Consider the following 19,089-nt stretch of genomic DNA (forward strand, 5'->3'; position numbering starts at 1 on the left):
TGCGTGTCTCAGCCACATTCTGTGAAGCCTTTGGAAGCCGGACAGCATATCACCTTGTTATAATGCATTACATCTTGAGATGAACACTCAAAAGGTGTAATGGTGTGAATCTCCTCCAGCGCTCTGTTTAGAATTATTTTATTGGCAGCTTCAACCTGGACGAGTGTCCATCAAAACTGAGAACATCTAGAGCTGTTTTTCAGTTAACAACCCACCATCAAGACCCATTAAAGCTGCTTTCATTGACACTATGGATATATGATGGAAATATAAATAGATTGAGGCTTCTACTGAAAGAACCCATATGAGTTTCTTTTTTGAGCACTCAGGTATGAACAACAACAACAAAGACTTGATATGAATATTTATTTAAAGACTTTGTTACAGAAATAGTCATTTTAAACGAATCACTAAATTGTGGCTTTGATATTTCCTATTAGAAGAGTAAACCCTGTGCTGTCTTGTAATGTCACTCAGCTTCAAGAACAGATTTTATGTAACATGTATCACTGGACAAATCATTTCTGATTGGTCTTTTGTGTAATTACAAGCATCATGCAAAAGTCTTGGCTGATGAAAAAAATAACTGGATAATAAATTTGGGAAGATGGATTGTTTCAGTTTATTGTCAAATGCAGCTCTGTAGTAACTTTAAACACAGATGCACGACGCTAGATAACATTATTCCCAGTCAAATGATTCCATGCTCTGAGGGCGAGACAGCCCAGTCATGTTTTTCTGTTTGGATCGTTCTCCCGCTTCTTCACATCACTTTAACCGCTGGGTCTGAGAGAGCAACGATGAGTCTGCCAGAGAAGTGGTTATGTATCAATGTCCCATGTTAGAAACCAAAAGAATTTAAATAAAACGAGTCAGAGAAGAAGAGACTACAAACAAAGCATCTGAAGGCATTGCACAATTCAGAGATTGATCAGTGAGATTTTTAAGGCAAACAAGTTCTTGAGATAACACGCAAAGATGTCATAGTACAATTATTTGTTGTTTAAACCCACCGGTGCACCTCTGTTAGGGAAAAAAAAGCTACACATGCAAACTTAGTACATGCGATAGAAAAAACATCAGGATAAAACAGGATATTGATTACAAGCATTTAGTTGAATCACTTTGTCAATATCATAATTTTACAGGAAAAGGCGTTTATGTTACATGTTGAAGATTACATGTGTGTTCATGGCCTCGCATGCTGACATATTACCGCCTCGGCAGAATTGACACATATGGAGGGGGACGCCAGCTTCTCTAACGCTGGTTTGTCCACCTGTAGCGCAGGGCTTTTCTTTTTTTCTTCTCCTTGTAGTCTCCAACACTACAAATGCTTTGAATGCAACTCCTACACTGATGCAGCCTCACGTTACAGATCCATGTGACAAACCCTTCGCTTTAAGACTTCCCACGTCACTGGATTCCTTGGCAAATCTTCCTGAGGGCAAAACAGCTCATTCCAAAGAAAATATCTACATAATTTAAAATCTATACTGTACAGCTAAGAATAATCATCTAGTCATATCACGAAGCCTTGTAGTCCTCTGGGACTGAGAGGGCTGACAAGGTTTTCATAATTTGATTTCAAGATAGGTGCTTTTGGACCTTTTGGTGATGTTTAAAAGATTAAAAATCAGCTGAGCCTTTTCTAAAACTGCCATATAACTGTAGTCACCAAATCTCAGCCCTGCTGCACACCTGCGGGAGGTTTTAGACTGATCACTGCCATTGTCAATTCCATGAGCAAGGTTTCTACATATTTCCATTTGAAAATGTCATACTTTTCCTGACTCAATTTTTGGGGATTTTTTTTTACAATAAATAGTAGATTTTTATTAAACGGTTTTGAAATCCAGTGGTGAACATGTATGGTACAGGTACGGAACTATTTATACTATCATGCTGCGAAATGTTTGCTGGAAGATTATAATTCTAAGTAACGCAGCGAATATGAATCAGTTATGATCAAAACTATGCACAGCATCAATACAAGGCATTTTACCCACGCTGCATTGTTAAAACAGTGAGCAACACGAAAATGCACCAACATCTCTGCAGAAAAAAAACAACTAACCAGTTCAATCTATTCTTCTTTAACCTCTCCTCAACATCATGCGTACACAGAGTTACATTTTGGTTTACCCCTATCTTTTTAGTCTCCTTTATAAATAAGAACAAAAAATAAAGTTTTTGAACTATTTTTTTTTTTTTTAAATAAAAACATTTTCACGGAGCCTGTTCGGTCTTGTTTTTTCACTGTATGAATGATATCCACAAAGGATAAGATGATTACATAAAACCTAATCTAAACCACCCTCTGGTTGGCCAACTATGGAAGCATGCTTCCAATCATCATGAAAAACCATAGACCTGCATCCAGATCAGAAAAGTAAGGTCGTTGACAAAGTGCTTTTATGTTGCATTCTCTTGAATGGCCACTAGGTGTCAACACCTTTTGATGGAAAAAAATAGAAACAGGTTGTAGTCTATGATTAAATTACTCCAGTACTCCCTTGACTTTTTTCCTGTGCTCCCAATAAGTTTATGCTCTTTACCACTGCGCTACATCTACCTTTTATTTGTAATATTTGTTTCTATGGATTCTAATCGATGGTTGGGTGCTTTCTTTAGACGTGTTTTTGTATCTCTACGCTGACAGAAATGCAAAAGAATTGGTTCATCTATATTATGACTGTCTAACACTATGTGAATTTTGATTAAAACGTCCAGATCCAGGTGCTGATACAAATCACAAATTTTCATTCAGTTCATGCTGACTCCAAGTTCTTGAAAAACAAAACAAAAGAAATCAGAAAAAATCTAAAAATGAAAGGCCTAAAAAAGATTTGAAGGGCTCGTCATAAGCGACCTAAAACCTACTGTTTCCCATGCAAGCAACTGTTAATCTTCACACCGCCCTAGCCGTTATGCAAGTGTCATGCACACAACAAATACTTGTTGTGGATGTAGCGCATATATGAGTGTGTGGGTGGGAGATGAAGGTGACGTCTTGTCATGATAAATAAATGAAAGGCCCTGCCTCGTGTTTCAGGAAGAAAGTCACAGAGTCGCGGCAGTTTGATGCAAGTTAGGCCCTCAGAAAACCTACGTATGATATTTATATATACTGTATATTTACATTTAATATGTAAAAGACTGTTCCTGCCTGATCTGGTTCAGTCTAGTGTTGCTTCAGTATAATACCAGACTTGGGATCAGTGCTACATTGTGCAAGTCCACATCCCCGATGCTGCAAACAGGGTCCCCGCCATGACACAATATCACCACCACCAGACCACATCTCCCCACATGGAGGTACCCTATTCAGTCAAACGGAACAACCAGTTTTTCGTGGATGAGACGCTACACTTACAGTATGTCAGATTTGGCAGAAAAAAATGTTGCTACAGAGTGTTTTTGATCCCAAGGTCTATTTTCCAATGTTTTGCACACATAAAACACACATCATTATCTAACCATTTGCTTTAAAAAAATACAGGCCTGTCGTTCATGATTTAAATATGAATAACTTATGTAGAAACATTAATAAGGCCTGTTAGTCATAATTTAAATATGATTACAGGCCTCAGTATAAAATGTAATACTTATATGAGCAGTAAAGAAGCAGCATCACACAAACAGTATTATGACCAATACACAAAAAAGGCAGAACTTTGTACAGTGTATAAACCTCTAAGAAAATGTTTCACAAGCAGGTTATAAGTAGATATTTTGAACAAACATCATCAGCCAAGATGTATTTGTGAGTTTGAGGCGTGACTTTACAAAAATGTTGTAAACATTCTTTTGTATTGATTTCTTGACTGAATAGGGCCCTAGAAAACAGAGTTTAAATGTACTGTACAGTAAGCAGAACACAGATTTACAGTAAAACGTTTTTTTCCTCACACGTTTACATCAAATAAAAAGGGACCTCTGGATACGGTGGTTGAAGCTTGGTTGGTAGGAAATGGTTTGTGCTTTGCTGAGTTACATTGTAAAGTTTTTAACTGCCCAGAAGTGGGCACAGCGGCAGGCCGGAACTCGTCTAAAAGTGACAGTGCAAGTACCTGATAAACTAGGCTTTGAATATCAAATACTCACTTCTTGTGGGCTCAGAAAAGCTTGTGGCTGGCTTCTTTGGAGAGAGCAGCAGCTGTGGCTCGCTCAGATTCAAAGCAGTCACAATGGATTTCAATCCGGACAAATCAATAGATTGGCCACAACATTAAGACCACCTGTCTCGTATTGTGTAGCTCTCATCTATATTGCTTAAACAGCTCTGGTCTAATACGAGCAGAGATAAATGGGGGGTTTTTCAACAAAGTGGTTTTAAAGTTGTGATAGCAAAAACGTAAATGCGTCAAAATGTTCCAGAATGGACCCACAGACCAGGTTTCCATTAAATAGCTAAGCAAATGTATGCAGTCTATTGAAAAACATAAAAAAAAAGTGTGAATCAGGCACATTTCCACTGACTGGAATGAAAAGAACAAACTAGGCTAAGTAAGCTATATTGCTAGTGGTAATTCAGTAATTTAGAAGGCGTCGTCCAAACTGTAACAAACCTCGAAGAGGTAAAAAACAACTGCGGTGGACATCCACAAGTGGATATTGGAGAAAGCTCCTCTGTAGAAATTACTTTAATTTTGGCGAGTACCTGGAGTAATATAGAATTTGGGTCGACATCTGTTAGTCACGTGAGTTTATTGTTTAACAGCTCAGACTGTAAACAGCTGGTGAGCTGCGTCATTTAAATCTTTGCCAGGTCAGATGCAAATTGTGTAGTTGTTTAAATTCCACCTAATGTGTGTCAAGTTTTCTTCGAAACAGGCAAAATAAAGAAAAGCTATGAATAAATATCTAACAGAAACCAGATTAAACAAAAATGACTAAAATCCACACAAACAGACATGCCAATAAATCTACAGCAACTGTTTGAATCTATTACTGCTGCTGTCACAATGTATGCAGGGGTTAAAATACCAGTACACACTTCGTCCATGGGTGTGTGCACAGAATTGTGGGGTTGAAAACTGAATCAAGTGGTATAAGAGGGAAGTTTAAGTGTGTGCTTTGTTTTATACAAATGTATCATAAAGCTGCATAAACCCTCAGTCCTCCACAAGTCCAACATTATTTGGTATGCAGGCTTTGCCTTCCTCAACACAACAGAAATCGTATGGCCTTAAAGTGAATGGCTCATCTAAAGGAAGACTTACAACATGAATGAGATAATGAAAGTTCACTTTCAGTGTTCTGAACATGACGCTGCGTTCACTTTGGGTTAACTCTGAGGGTGTTGGCATTTACCATTTTACAGCAGGTGAACTGACTGCAACATGGTTCGTCCACAGTTCAGGGCATTAGCAATTAACCTCATCACCTCATTCATGTTTTAAGAGTTAAAGGGGCTAAGTATGAAAAAAAAAAAAAAAAAAAAAAGGTGTCTGAGGTGACTACTATATCAAATATATAACACAAACCCCGTCATGTTGTTAGGGGCTGCCAAGGTCTAAAAATATGTCATTCAGTGAGCCGTTCAGATTTGCAGGGTGCTGTCATCTGACATTTCCAGCTCAGAGGTAGAATGATCCAGTACCCATCATCTTTTCCACCCAACATCAAATTCACATCATGCTGAATTTGCTCTGCTCTGAAAGTTGAGAGTCTGAACTTTTGCCTTTTGCTTAAATATTAATAGCAAATTTTCCGCAGCAATTATATAGTTCACTTAACTTGGGAAAGAAACTAGCTTATGATACTCAACCAGTACTTTGACTGTTTTCATATCCCAACTAAGAATTCATATTCTTATTAATGTTTTATCTAAGTTTTGTAAATTCTGAGTTACTATTTGTCATTGAATGCAACATCAGTAGAGCACGAGGGGTTGCAACCCCCAACCACCCCCTTTTTTGGGGGGGGGGGGGTTTGTCGTAAGGGCAGGAACTGTAAATGGACTGCATTTATACAGGACTTTTACAGTATTATTGACCCCTTCAAATACTGACTACAAGCCAAATTCCCTAACACACATTCATGCTGCACTAGTGCACACTGTTTTTTATTTTCAGCCCATGCAATGGTTCAGATCTGTCATATATAAACTCACACACCAATGAAATCATCTGAGATCATTTGGGGTCAGGTGATTTTCCCAAGGACACTTTGACATGTGGTCTGACGACGCCAGGAATCAAAACATCAACTTTCCGATTAGCAGACTAATGCTGTTCCTACGAAGTCTTATACAGTGATGAGGTAAAGGGTTACAGACTGGGATTTGTGCCTGCATTTACATTTGCATTGTACTTGACGAGAAAACCATTGTTCAGAAGTGTCATGTGGTACTGTGCTCCTGTGGTCCTTTGACCAAAACACCAGACATTTCATTAAGACCTCAGGAATTCGTGTCAGCTTGTGAAAAAGAGGATAATACAGTATGTGTTTTTTCATTTCAATGAGAAATTCCCTTTAAGGCGAGGCTGTTTTTGTTGTGTTAGGAGAATCAGAACCTGAATGCAAAGCCTGCACGTTGAACTTGTTGAGAACTAAGGGTTAGTGCAATTCTGTGGAAAATGTGTGAGAAACCAAGCACAAACCTCGAATGGTATTTGATTCCATTTTCAATGCCCCACTTTTGCAAGTAAGCCAGCTGGAACCTGGTCAAAGTAACTGGTTTCTGCTCACTCAGCTCAATGCAGCTGTGGTTTGACATGGTGGCAAATAAAGCGCAATTACTTGGTCTTTTAAAACACTTAGAAACAGATTTTCTTAAAACAACAAATTTTTCATTTTGGCAAAATTTAGCAAAAAACATCCTGGTTTAGAGCCACCTTTAATGCCTCCAGGAGGTGAGTGTTTGATACTGGCACATAGGTTTTCTAATGAGTACTCCGTGGAGGAGATGATTCGCTACACGTTTATAAACTTTATGGGTTACTGATTATTACTGGTTTTAACATTAAGCTCCAATACTGCTGGATAACATGGAACTGAAAACTGCCCTCACAGTCATTGCTTTAAACCATGTGGAGAGTTTTTCTGAGTAAAGCAGTTAGCATTTTTTCTCCGTTGGTTAACTCTTTTGTGCACATATTCACAGTGTGTTGCTACCACTAAAGTGTGAGTCTCCTGAACTGATAGCAACCAAAGTGCTAGAATTCTAAACCTGCAGTTTGGCAAAGGTTTTGTATCATTAATGAGAAAAGTAACACTGGCTTACCAAATATCACTGAATAAAAAAAAAAAGGCAATACAGAACAAAGTGAGAGGTAGAGAGACGCAGAACAGAAATGAAAAAAAAACTTTCAAAAGCGCAGTGCAATTTCACACAAAAAAAGAGACAGTAAAACACAACGCACACAAGTCAGGCTTAGTAATGAGATGTGTGTTTTTGACTTCTGGGCTTGGAGATCCACATTTCCAGAACCCACAGTGGACACAGTGTCAGTGAATGCTATCTGACAAAACAGTAAGGCTGGTTCTAGTCCCTGTTGCATTTGATTCAACCAGACTCACAGGGAGCAAAGCTTCCTGTAGAGTCAAGGCAGGTGGATGGAGGAGAAGGTCGGAGCGTGGGAAGATCTCAGGTGATGATTAATTTCTTCGTAATGGAACGTGGCGGCGGAGGTGAGTTTGTGTGGGAGGGACAACGCCCTGAGTGTGGGACAACCGTGCATGCTTCTTTTAAAACTAACACATGCTCCATTTATAAAAAAAAAAAAAAAAAGAAGAAGAAAAAAAAAAAGAAATACGTACACTCTGTAATAAAGAATGTGGCGCCGGGGCCTAAATGTTTTTGTACAAAGTCACAACCTCTTGTTTCTGCAGCCGAAAAATAGGAATCTGTAAGGTTTTCACATTGATTGGTAAAAATTTCCTCCTGAAAAAAACTCTCCACTCTCCACATGTAAACATTTCTAGATCAAGAGACGTGATTTAGTGAAAGATAGAGGAAGTGGAAACAGTAAAAGCAAACACATGGTCAGTGTTTAAGAAAAGAGCTTCCCCACTTTGGGCCCTTTTAATCTGAAAGCTGTCCTGTTCTCTCTTCCTGGTGCGGTAAGTTGTTCTCAAACCACCACCATGGCCCTGCAAATCCCCCACCTAATCCTACGTCCTCTCTAAAATGTGTCCAGTTGGGGTGATCACTCAAACTTCACGGACAAACATTCCCGAAAGTGCAACATGAGAGAGCAGGTTAAGTTCACCATGTGCTCATGAGCTTCCAGTGAAGAATAGCAAGAGGAGGAAGCTGAAAGAGGACAGCAGAGGCCAGTAGAGTTGACCGGCTGATGTTGAGAGCTGGGCCATGGCCTTCAGATTCGGCTTACCCGTCTGGTGAGGAGGGGGTGAATAGCTGGTGGGGGGCAGGGGGTGTAAGGAGGTGGCAAGGGGCCGGGTTTGATCCCTCGGGTCCTCATGTAGGAAAGGAACTGGTCGGGGATTTCGGCTAGCACTTCTTTGGCTAGACGAGCCATGCTGAGGATGTGGCTTCCTCGCCGGTCAATGTAGTCTCTGAATGGAACAAACTGAGGGAGGGAACAAGTGGGTATGAAGGAAGAGGAAGGTAAGAAAAGGTAAGTGAAATATGAAGAAAGAGGGAGTAAAAGTATACAACAGAATGGAAATAAACTAAGAAGAAGGGCAGAGGAGCGAGATAAGAGACAGACTCAGAACAGAGCTGAGGCTCAAGCACCATGACCTTTTCCTATTCCCACAAATCCCACATTTCTCTGAAGACATTCTGCTAAGCTGGTCACAGCTGGTCAGCCATGTCTTTGGGATTATTCTGTACCTGAACAATGTCTCGCTCTGCGTATCGTCCTTGGGAGGAGATCCTCTCTTCGTCCCCATCCAGCTCGATCATTTCTATGGAAGAAAGCACGTCAGTCAAGTACCATCAGGGGACTCAAACAGCCAAGGCTATTGCAAACATGGAACACAGTTTGTGTGTTTGCTGAAGCCATTCACATGCTACTGGCTTACATTTCCTCAGAGACAGTTCCAAGGAAATGTGGCCTGAATATAGAGAATCTGCATCACTGAGCGTGATGCCATGGGCTGTAAGTGTATAACTGTGCACTTAGGGGAAACATGATAGAGTATGTGTAAGCAAAGCCAGCGATGAGCACCACGGGGACATAATGCGGCCGCACAGTGGCTTCATGCTTGTGATAATCGTTGACTTTGTAGGCTCATTGCTCATCGGGAGTGAGCCTGTTTTTAACAGAGAACCGCTCTGTGATTTGTAAATATATATGTCTGTCCTGCAACAAAGGAGAGAGCTGAGGAATGGGTCATCATCTATTACAAAAAAAAAAAAAAACATCCCTAGAAGGGCAGCAGCAAATTTCCACATTTACTGTACCTCTGTTTCTGTGGGGGGGAGGGGAAATTAAGGGGAAGGAATGTGGCAGAGTGAGAAAAAAAACAAAAAAGGAAGGAGAAAGCTGCACAAGGAAAGGCTGAACCATGTGGGAGACAAGATAGGAAACAGAACAGAGGTTGAACGCAAAAGATTAGTACATGCTTATTAACACACACACAAGCAGAAAAGAGCAGGCACACACGAGATCTTCAGCCTGCTTACCGTCAAATTCTGCTGGTCCAACCCCAACTATTATAATTGACATGGGCAGAGATGCAGCCTGTACAGGGTGGAAAGAGACAGAATAAGCACATGAAAAGCAGCAAAGGAACATCGCTCAGTTTATTCATCATTTGCTATCTTAAAGCCCGCAGGCTGTCAGTGAAATATTCCTGCAAATGACTAACCGTAACAGCACGTGAAAGGGAAGCTCAATAGAAAAATTTGACGCCATTGTTAAGACAGACGGGGTTCGTCCAGTTCCATCTACCCTCTTCACCCTGTTTCATGAAGCCTCTCATGGAGCCAATTTTAGAGTTTTTTAATTTCATGCATCTTCAACTTTGTCTAAATCTCTAAAAGCTTGACAGCTTAAAAATGACTCCCATTTACATCTCCCTCTGCCCTGAGCCTCGGCTGAACTGCCGCCTAGCATGTTTATTAAATCTTAGCCGAGTGGGACAGCAAAATACAGCTCAAATGATGAATGAAGGTTTTGCACTGTTTCATAACTTCCTGCTGTTATTAAATAGAGGCCCCAATTGCCGAAGAAATGATTGGTGTAGAACCTCTGCGGGGCTAGTCAATAATTACTCTCAAATCTTACTTTACAATAACATTACATCACATGGGTGTGTGGGGGAGAAGGAGAAGGGTGAGTGCTTGGTGAGGCAGGGCAATGCGAGCGCATGCCAACGGGGTTCTAAAAGTATGCGCTCACGGATTGGATTCACTTATTCATGTAATTTTGCCTCGCTCTGGAGATACTAGCATTGCGACAGCTATGAAAGTATAGATTAGATATCTTGTGAATTGTCTGGCAGCCTTGTTTTTTTTTTTTTTTTTTTGTTTTTTTTTTTTGTTTTTTTTTTTTTTATTTGTTTTGGTTTTCTCCTGTATGTCCTACTATTGTCTTTGGAAAACTTGTAAACTATAAATAAAGTATTAAAAAAAAAAAAAGTATGCGCTCACCCAAAATGGTTGCACACATTAATTGTGATCACACTCATTAGAGAGCAGAGTTGTTAGAGCTGAACGCAGCAGGACTGGGGAGGGTGGGGGGTTTGCAAGATGAGGTGGCACTGGTGGAGCGCGGGGGTGACCACATTGACACCGCTCCTCCCTCACTTCGCTCATTAGTGAAGATATGAGACAGAGTGTAGGAAGCACTAAAAGGCATAGCTTTTTACAGTCTTCCTTTCATATTGTGTGTTTGCTGGTTTATCAGGATCGCTGTTGGAGTCTTAATTAGTTGGACCTCCAGGGTTCCTCACGTGTTTGACAGTGAATTAACAGCGTGAATCTGAAACGTGCAGCACATGGACTGCTGTTGTCCATGACATGATGAAGCCCATTTGGTGACCCACTGTATGTTGACTGGTTAAGATGTATTTAAAAAGGCGTAGGAATCATGAAGCTTAAACACATGGAATGAGAATTTAAAAGCAATGTGTTACTTTACATTGACTATGGACTCCTTAGTCTGTGCCATGTCTGTGATCACACCGTCGGAGATGATGAGCAGGATGAAGTACTGCGAGCCGTCTGTCACTGCTGATGCATACCTGGCGTGGGAAAAAAGAAGGGATGTGACTGGCTGACATCAAATAAAGTTGCATGCAGATGTAAAGTGTCCACAAAATCTCCATAATGCACAAAATGTTCAATTTCAAAAAAATTTTTGTATTTTTTTCCACAAAGGACGATGTGATGAGATAACATTTCTGTGATGCAGGATACAACCAGGTAAAAGCTAAACAGGAAAGGTTTATTAGAAAAAGCAGGGGTAAAGTAACTAAACCAGGAGTAAGCTGAAGTCATACACTCACTAAGAAAACAAAAGGATTGATGACTAGAAAATTAGTCGTAAAGGAGCTTGAACAATCTGCCAGAGAGCAGCTGAGACCAGGGAGTATATTTACAGTGTGAGCGGCAACTGATCACAGTCAGCCGTGGATGGCGAGAATGGATCAGCGGGATGATTAACTTAACACCAAACAGGTGAGGAGTAAACATGGGAATCAAATGTGAAAATGAGCAAGGTCAACATCAATCAGGGTTCCAACATTTTTTGTTGACAATTAGTTTCTAATTTAAAAAAAAAACATTCTTGTTCGGATTCTAATTTCCTGGTTAGTATTTAAAAAAAGGCTTTGCAATCCAGTGGTGAACATGTATGTTACTTTCTGAACCTATGTTTTTATGCTGCCAATTATTTGCCAGAAGATTGGAGTTCTTGGTACTGTAGCTAATGAAAATCTCTTACCACCAAATGCTGAAACAGTGAGGAAGACACAAACGCAACTTTAAATCTTTACCCAGAGATAAAGTGAACTAATCTCTATTGTTGATAACTCCCCTTAATACAATAAATAAATATTGTATTTTTATTCTCTTCTACTCTTAAATTAATAATAGCTGAACATTCATTTGAAAAAGTTCAATATTTTGATTATCATTTATTGGTTCAGCCTCGTTCGTTCATGGAATTTATGAAATTCATGATGAATGCAACCAAAAAGCTCTTAAAACATCAAGCGGACTCCCACACTGTGGTGGGGAATGATCCCAAATCTTCCAACTTTTCGGACATTTGTCTGTAGGCAAATCATTGTACTTCCAAGTTTGAATTCAGCCACAGGGGATTGCATAGTTTCCGTGGGTTTTAACCATCTCAAAACACTCTCAAAAACCAAGACGCGGTGGCTAAAAACGCCAAACCCGAGACTTCAAAATGGTTGATAAAAAAAGAAGCACCATAGTGGTGGCTGCATCACACTTTCTTGTTTCAGCAATATATATTTTTATCTTTACATAAAGCAGAAAGGGGAAAAGAGTCTGCAAACATAAATTAATTTCCATCACCTATTTCCTTTTTTTTCAGACTTATCTCTATTTAACGATCAGTTCAATATCTAAATGAATATATACAGTAAATCTAATGAAGTACAATGTTGTGGAGCACACTTTTTTTTTTAAATGTACGGTATTTCATAACAATATTGAAAACCATGTGGTTTATGATTGAAACAGACATGTATTGTCAAATCTTGGGCTCAGGTATAATTTATTTAGCTCAGAACTAAACTGAGCTGTTTTCTGTTATGTAATCCAGGGTTCGACGCTTGGAGTGATGAATAAGGAAAAGGTTTTGTGAGTTTCACAACACTCTTACGCTAAACACTCAGGCGCCAAAGAGTTTGACGTGACACGGATTCACTTTTTTAAGCCAGCGCCTTCCTGGCTTTCAGTAAGATGCTCCACAGAAGTGAGAGCTGAACAATGCAGCTATTCTCAGGCTGAGTGGGTGGACGGAGCTCGCAGAGAGAGATTGGATTTGAAAGCCGATGATGAAAGGTGGGAAAAGTGCTTGTTACAGTCAGACTTGAGGATCATGAGACAAGATCTGGCAACACGGGATGTCAGGTGGGAGTTGGAAGAAATTGTGCTCCAAAACGGCTAAGAACTTTTTTTTATCAGCTGTTATATGTGTAAATCAGGAAAGGGTTGCTGCCAGTTTCTTTTAGTGTCCGCAAGTGTGTAGTTTAACTGTTCCAAGTATTTAAAAAAGTGGATTAGCATTTGTTGCTCCAATAGAAATTGAAGTGTCCAGAAGGGCTCACATTAATCGGGATTAGTTTATTGTTTATCTGACAAATGTTGTGAGGTTTGGCATTTACAGCGGTTCACATTGCTCTTTGTTTAGGAGCACATGAAGATTTTCTTTTCTTTTCTTCTGTCTCCTGCACCTGGAGGCAGCCCCATTGGTCACCGTGCAGAGGGGTAATCCTCTAAAGCACCGTCATGACTGGTGTACATGTCCACACCTTTCCATTAGTATTGATTTCTCTTCTGAAATGGAGCCATTTGCTATTTGTTAATCATCACTATTTGCTTCGCAGATCACTGTTCAAAAGCCGACAAAAAAAAGCCAGAAATCCACGAAAGCTGAGTGATCTTAGGGGAGATTTCTCCCTGCTAAACTCAATATTTCCCGGTGACATTGTACTTGATGACATTTGAGCGAGTGAACGCACATTTTCCACATGCCTCACGGGGATTTTAGTGGGCTTACCTGGCCACATGGTTAATGACGGGGGAGAAGTGGGTGGGTCCGTAGAGGCGCACAGATTTTAGACTCTGGTAGTAGGCCTCCATCACCCCGTCGATCCCGTTGCAGTATGGGTTCTGTGGATTACCGTTCTGTGCAGAAGCAGAGGCGCGAGACATGGGTGATTTTTCAGTTGAGATATTTGACTATACAATTCAGACACAGTAAAAAGTGTACACACACTTGCAAACATGGTAAAAGACAATAGTTTGATTATTTTCTGTCCATTTTTGGAACGCTAATCAAGAGCAGATTTACATTCTAAATATATTATTCTAAATGCCACCAAGTGTGAGAGGCACAAAAGGGTCACAAACACTTATGGATGTGAAATCCAAGCTTACCTTTAAAAATATTTCACATATTTCAAGGTAATGTTGACAGTTTAGTTCCTCTGTTGCATGATTTCAGGACCAATATCCTGATGCATCTTTCAAAAGCTGTACCAGAGGTCATAAAAAGACCAACTTGGATCATGATTTAGATTCTAAGGTAAAGTCGTGTTTGGTTTTATGTTGTGCTAGTGCTGTTGTATCTTTTGCCTTGTTGGAAAACCAAAAAAAAAAACTAAAAAAACAGTGCTGAGTTAACAATGTTTCAGACACAAAAGAGAATATACATTATTTAAGCTGCACATATGTTGTGGGTTTTCTTTTTGTCTCAGCAAGAAACCAGCTTGACTAACTCTGCTTGGTTACCCATAAGTACAAGAAGAGCACACGGACTCCTTTGCTTTGCAAATGGAGCTTGCATAATTACGGTGGATTCAGCAGTGGCCTTCTTCCACTGCTGCTTGGCAGCTGTAAGTTGAATCCGTAATGGCTAGATTAATGCTTGTGTGCCTTGTCTCAAGGTTCAGTGCCTCTGGGGAGGCTGTGACTCAATGCTGAGCAGCTGTAATGGATGTAAATGCCTCTGGAGAAACATCTGGGCATGATAGTAGATCAGGAAGTGGATTATAGAAGGAGGGATCAGGATGTCTGGGGACACCCTTAGTGCATGACATTGGCATAGTGGTTTGAATGGATGGATGGATGGAGGAATTGGAGGGTGAAGGATGAAAGATGGAAAGTTAAAATGATGCACAGCTAAGTGCTGAATGGAGGACAAACAACTGTTTTTTTCACTCCAGTTGCACTTAGACTGGCATTATATAGCAAATAGATGAATAAATTTGATTTGTTCATCCAACTAAATTGGCGTTTTTGACGCCAAAAACTAACCAAGTCATTTGGCTTCCATTACCACGGAATGTGCAGTCAGTTTGGATGAGTTCCTTCACGTTGGACAGCATCGTTCACCACCCACCAATACACTGCTGCCTGTAATTAGTCATGTAAGTATGAAAATGTCTGTGTGATCAATCTAATTTCAAAGCAACACTGGAGAATTTTGTAGATCTTCTAAATACGTTCCTCTAACTTATTTTGAAGTACATTGATCTTTGTTATGCACATTCCCGGCCCTGAACCTGCTCAGGTGTGTCAGGTGGCTGAGATACCACGGTCACTTTGGTCACTTTGGTCTCCAGCCCCGCACCACACCGGTTTTCTTTACGCTAGCTTGTCATCTTTGTGGGCTCACACGGAGATTTGTTAATATGACAAATTCTCCGGCGTTACTTTAAGATTTTCAAAAACATAGTTCTAGTACACAATTACAATTTAATCTTGTTAGTCTCTTGTGAAACACAAGTTTCTTAACACTACCATGTTACTTTGAAAATGATAGTGTGCTAAACTTTAGCCCAAAGCAAATATGTGGCATCTTACAGCCTCGCAGCCACTAATGGGTGTAAAGACCTATTTTAGTTGCGTTAGATTTCTTTCATCAACCTACTGCAGCACGCAGAAGGTCAACAATCTACAGCCACCTTTCTTCTGGGTTTGTGTGTGACTACGTTACGTAAATGAATAGGTATATAACAGCATTTTTTAAGTGAGCTAATGTACAACTTTCTTCTAAAAACGTTTTGATGGTTTCTAAATATACTCAACATAATATATGTAGTACAAAGATAACATATCTAATACTTAAAGGGAAAATTTCTACACAATGTGTTCATTTTGAATTTCATGCAGGCAACAACAAGAAATACAAAAAAGAAAATTGGGGTTTGGGCATACATACAACTATGTAGCTTAACCTCTTCTTTTGACAACAGTCTGTAAGTGTTTTGGAACTTTAGTGACCAAATAGAAAGTTGAGCTCGGGTTTGAAGAAGGTGAAGCTGTTTCTGAATCTTGTTTTTGTATGTTTTTTTTCTTTGTAAGGTAAAGTTTAAACTTGGTCTTGTGGATAGAGTCTAGAGAAGCATTTCGGTGCCACCACAGTGACTTCTATAACAGAGCCTGTTTTTAATGCAGTGTAGCCTCTATTAAATCCTACATTTTCAGCCTCGTCCCTTGAGTACAAACATGAGAAGGGCAAGTTTTTGGCATCGAAAACAACTCAACCTTCAGAACTTTTATTCAAGTGGACACTTTATTGTGGACATTTACACCCACACCCCTATTCTCAGGCAGTGTAACTAAAAATGTACCTTGAGCCAAAGTTTAGCTTGCTAACTGGTGTGTGTTGCAGCAGGAACATTATTCTTTTGAGAAATTGTAGAGACAAAATAAGCATCTCACCGAAAAACACCCAAACCGTTTAAATTACAGGGCTTTAGAATTTTTTTTTTAACTCTAAGCATTAAACACTATAAATATATGTATAAATGGAAGTATAAAGGCTGATTTATGGTCGCCTACGGAGACCCTCCCGGAGACGGTCTCCGTAGCTTGCGTGCGTCGGCCAAAATTTCTATCTATCCGTTGAGGCAACGGAGACTGCAACGGTTGTGATTGGTCGGCTAATTTTACAACATCATTTCCGGAATCACTTTTCCGGTTAGTTAGTACCCTCCTCTCACAACAACAACACCGCACCAAATCTCGTTCCACAAAATGATTTGTATTTCAATATCAATAAGCTCCAACTCCAACAACAGTCTTTCTCTCTCGGTCGCCATTGTTCACTGTGAGGAGTGGAACGGAGCCGGAAGGTAAACAATCAATCAACGACTTTCACGATAGACGATTGGGTCGTTAGCGACGCCTACTGATCGGGAGGTGAATTGCCTTGCGTATCCGACAGCCCGACGGAGAACTTCGAAAGGACGGACTACAGAGACGCATTGACGGATAGCGACGGAGAAGCATACTGAGGCCTTCAGTCTTTGCACAATAGATGAACTGGAAGATGGCTGGATGTTGAGTCAGTCATCTACTCACCAGAGGAAACTCATGAGAGACTCGTCCATCTGGAGGAAGCTTGGCGCCAAAGCCCAGTGCGGGAAACAACTTGTCGCTATCATAGTCTTGGATGATCTCTCCAACTGCTCGCAGCGCCATGGCGTAGTCATTCAGCTGGTATGGGCTCATGTAATGGAGTGAGGTGGGCTGGGATGGGTTGCCTACATCCCAAATGCACAATAAAACAGACATCAATATCACACTATAAATATGCCTTCTCCACCTGGGTTTTCATTCATATTAGAATAAAAATGAAGGGAGTGGATGTACACTGTTACAGTATACTGCGGGTAAGCAACAATTTAACACATATGATGCTGAGGTATAGCTGCCTGCTGACCCAACAGATATTCGATTGAGTAGCCACAGAGGAGAGGAAAAAAATGCATGCAATTACTTTCAGATTATGCAGGGTGTCTGAAAATAAACCTTTAAAGGTAAAGAGAAAAGCCCTTTTATGTCCATGAATGCAAAGTACTTGCTTATGACAGTCAAAAGCGCAGCCAAAACATGAAAACAGAAGCCCAAAAATGGTGAAAACCAAAGTATAGCTTCAGTCGTCATGTTCTTATTTTCTAGCATCAACAGAGAAACAAGAACAGATGCAAATAAATAGATGAAAGAAAAAAAACAGAAAACTGTTCAGACTGATGATGATTGATGACAATGAATGATGATAGGTTACATCAAAACAGGACGAAAACCAAGTATGTCTTCATTTGTCTCTAAACAGCTTCCGTTCCCTGTCTGTAGCCTCAAGCCCATTAGCTCTGTCTCAAGAAATACTGGAATAAAAAAATCATCTTTTCCTAACCAGGTCTTAAAATTTGGTAAAGACATCCTCAAACAAGCAACAGTACATGACATATTACACCGTACCATTATTTACTAAACATGAACGCAGAAGCAATGTGTGAAGCACACAATGGTTGAAAAGCTTCTAGAACCACCTTTAGTAATAACAGCTTGAAGTAATTTTTCTCTATGTGATGTTATCAGTCTTTCACATCATTGTAGAGGAATTTTTTGCCTATTCTACATGACAATATTTCTTCACTTCATTGAGGTTTGTGGCCATTACAAGCATTTCAATCAGGTTGAGGTCTGGACTTTGACTGAGTCACTGTAACACCTTGACTCCATTTCTTCAGTTATTCTGTTGTAGATTTGCTGCTATGCTTGGGATCACTGTCCTGTTACATTACCATATTACACCCATTCTTCATTTGTAAGACAGACAGCCTCACATTTGACTCTAGAATACTTTGGTATATGGAGGACATCAAGTTTGAATTGGAGTCAGTGACTGCAAGGTGCCCAGCCCTGTGGCTGCAAAACAAGCCCAAATCATCAGCTCTCCACCACCGTGCTCAATAGTTGGTATGAGGTGTTTGTGCTCATATGCAGTAAACATCTCTACTTTGGTCACATCAACTTAAAGGGCATTGTTCAAGAAGTTTTGTGGTTTGTTAAGATGTAAATATTCAAACTTAAGCTGTCATTAACTGGTGTGATGGTTAGCAATGTTGCCTCACAGCACGAAGGTTCCTGGTTTGCATCCTGGCTGGGGCCTTTCTGTGTGGAGTTTGCATTTTCTCTTTCTGTGTGGAGTGTGCATATGTGGGTTCTCTCTGGGTATTCCAGCTTTCAAAAAATGCATGTTATGTTAATTAGTGAGTCTAAATAGGAGTGAGTGTGAGCATTTTTTCTCTGTGATGGACTGGTGACCTGTTCACGATGTACCTTCCCTCTCGCCCAACGGGAGAGACTTCAGCCCCCCTGCGACTCTAAAAGGGATGAAGTTGGTATGGAAAATGGATTGATGAATGTTAACTGAGGGCTGCAGAGTCTGCGATGCAGCTCTCAGGGTATTGCACGCCCTTGGGGTGAACTTACTTCGATGTCTGCTCCTGGGAAGATTGACAACTGTCTTGAATGTTTACCACTTGACTAATCTTTTCTCACTGTAGCATGATGGACTCCATTTCCAGTTTGGAAATGCCCATATAACCCTTCCCAGATTGATTCTGCTTCGCTAAGATCATTGTTGATGTCTTTCCTCTTTTGTATTGGATTAACCCACA

At 40.2% G+C, this 19,089-nt stretch overlaps 1 protein-coding gene across 1 annotated transcript in view; it reads right to left on the reverse strand.

Moving 5' to 3' along the window:
• Positions 1-427: 427 nt before the first annotated feature.
• The window catches only part of LOC142384325 (copine-8-like), a 30,429-nt gene continuing 11,767 nt past the window's right edge, over positions 428-19,089 (reverse strand). Inside the window, exons 9-14 of the mRNA XM_075470491.1 lie at positions 16,985-17,166; positions 13,674-13,801; positions 11,061-11,163; positions 9,602-9,659; positions 8,807-8,880; positions 428-8,540 (exon numbers count right to left, since the gene is read on the reverse strand). Coding sequence (XP_075326606.1) covers positions 8,328-8,540; positions 8,807-8,880; positions 9,602-9,659; positions 11,061-11,163; positions 13,674-13,801; positions 16,985-17,166 — 758 coding nt within the window. The 3' untranslated portion in view covers positions 428-8,327. The remainder of the gene's footprint in view (positions 8,541-8,806; positions 8,881-9,601; positions 9,660-11,060; positions 11,164-13,673; positions 13,802-16,984; positions 17,167-19,089) is intronic.

This window comes from Odontesthes bonariensis, chromosome 7, assembly GCF_027942865.1.
Source record: "Odontesthes bonariensis isolate fOdoBon6 chromosome 7, fOdoBon6.hap1, whole genome shotgun sequence".
NCBI lineage: Eukaryota > Metazoa > Chordata > Actinopteri > Atheriniformes > Atherinopsidae > Odontesthes > Odontesthes bonariensis.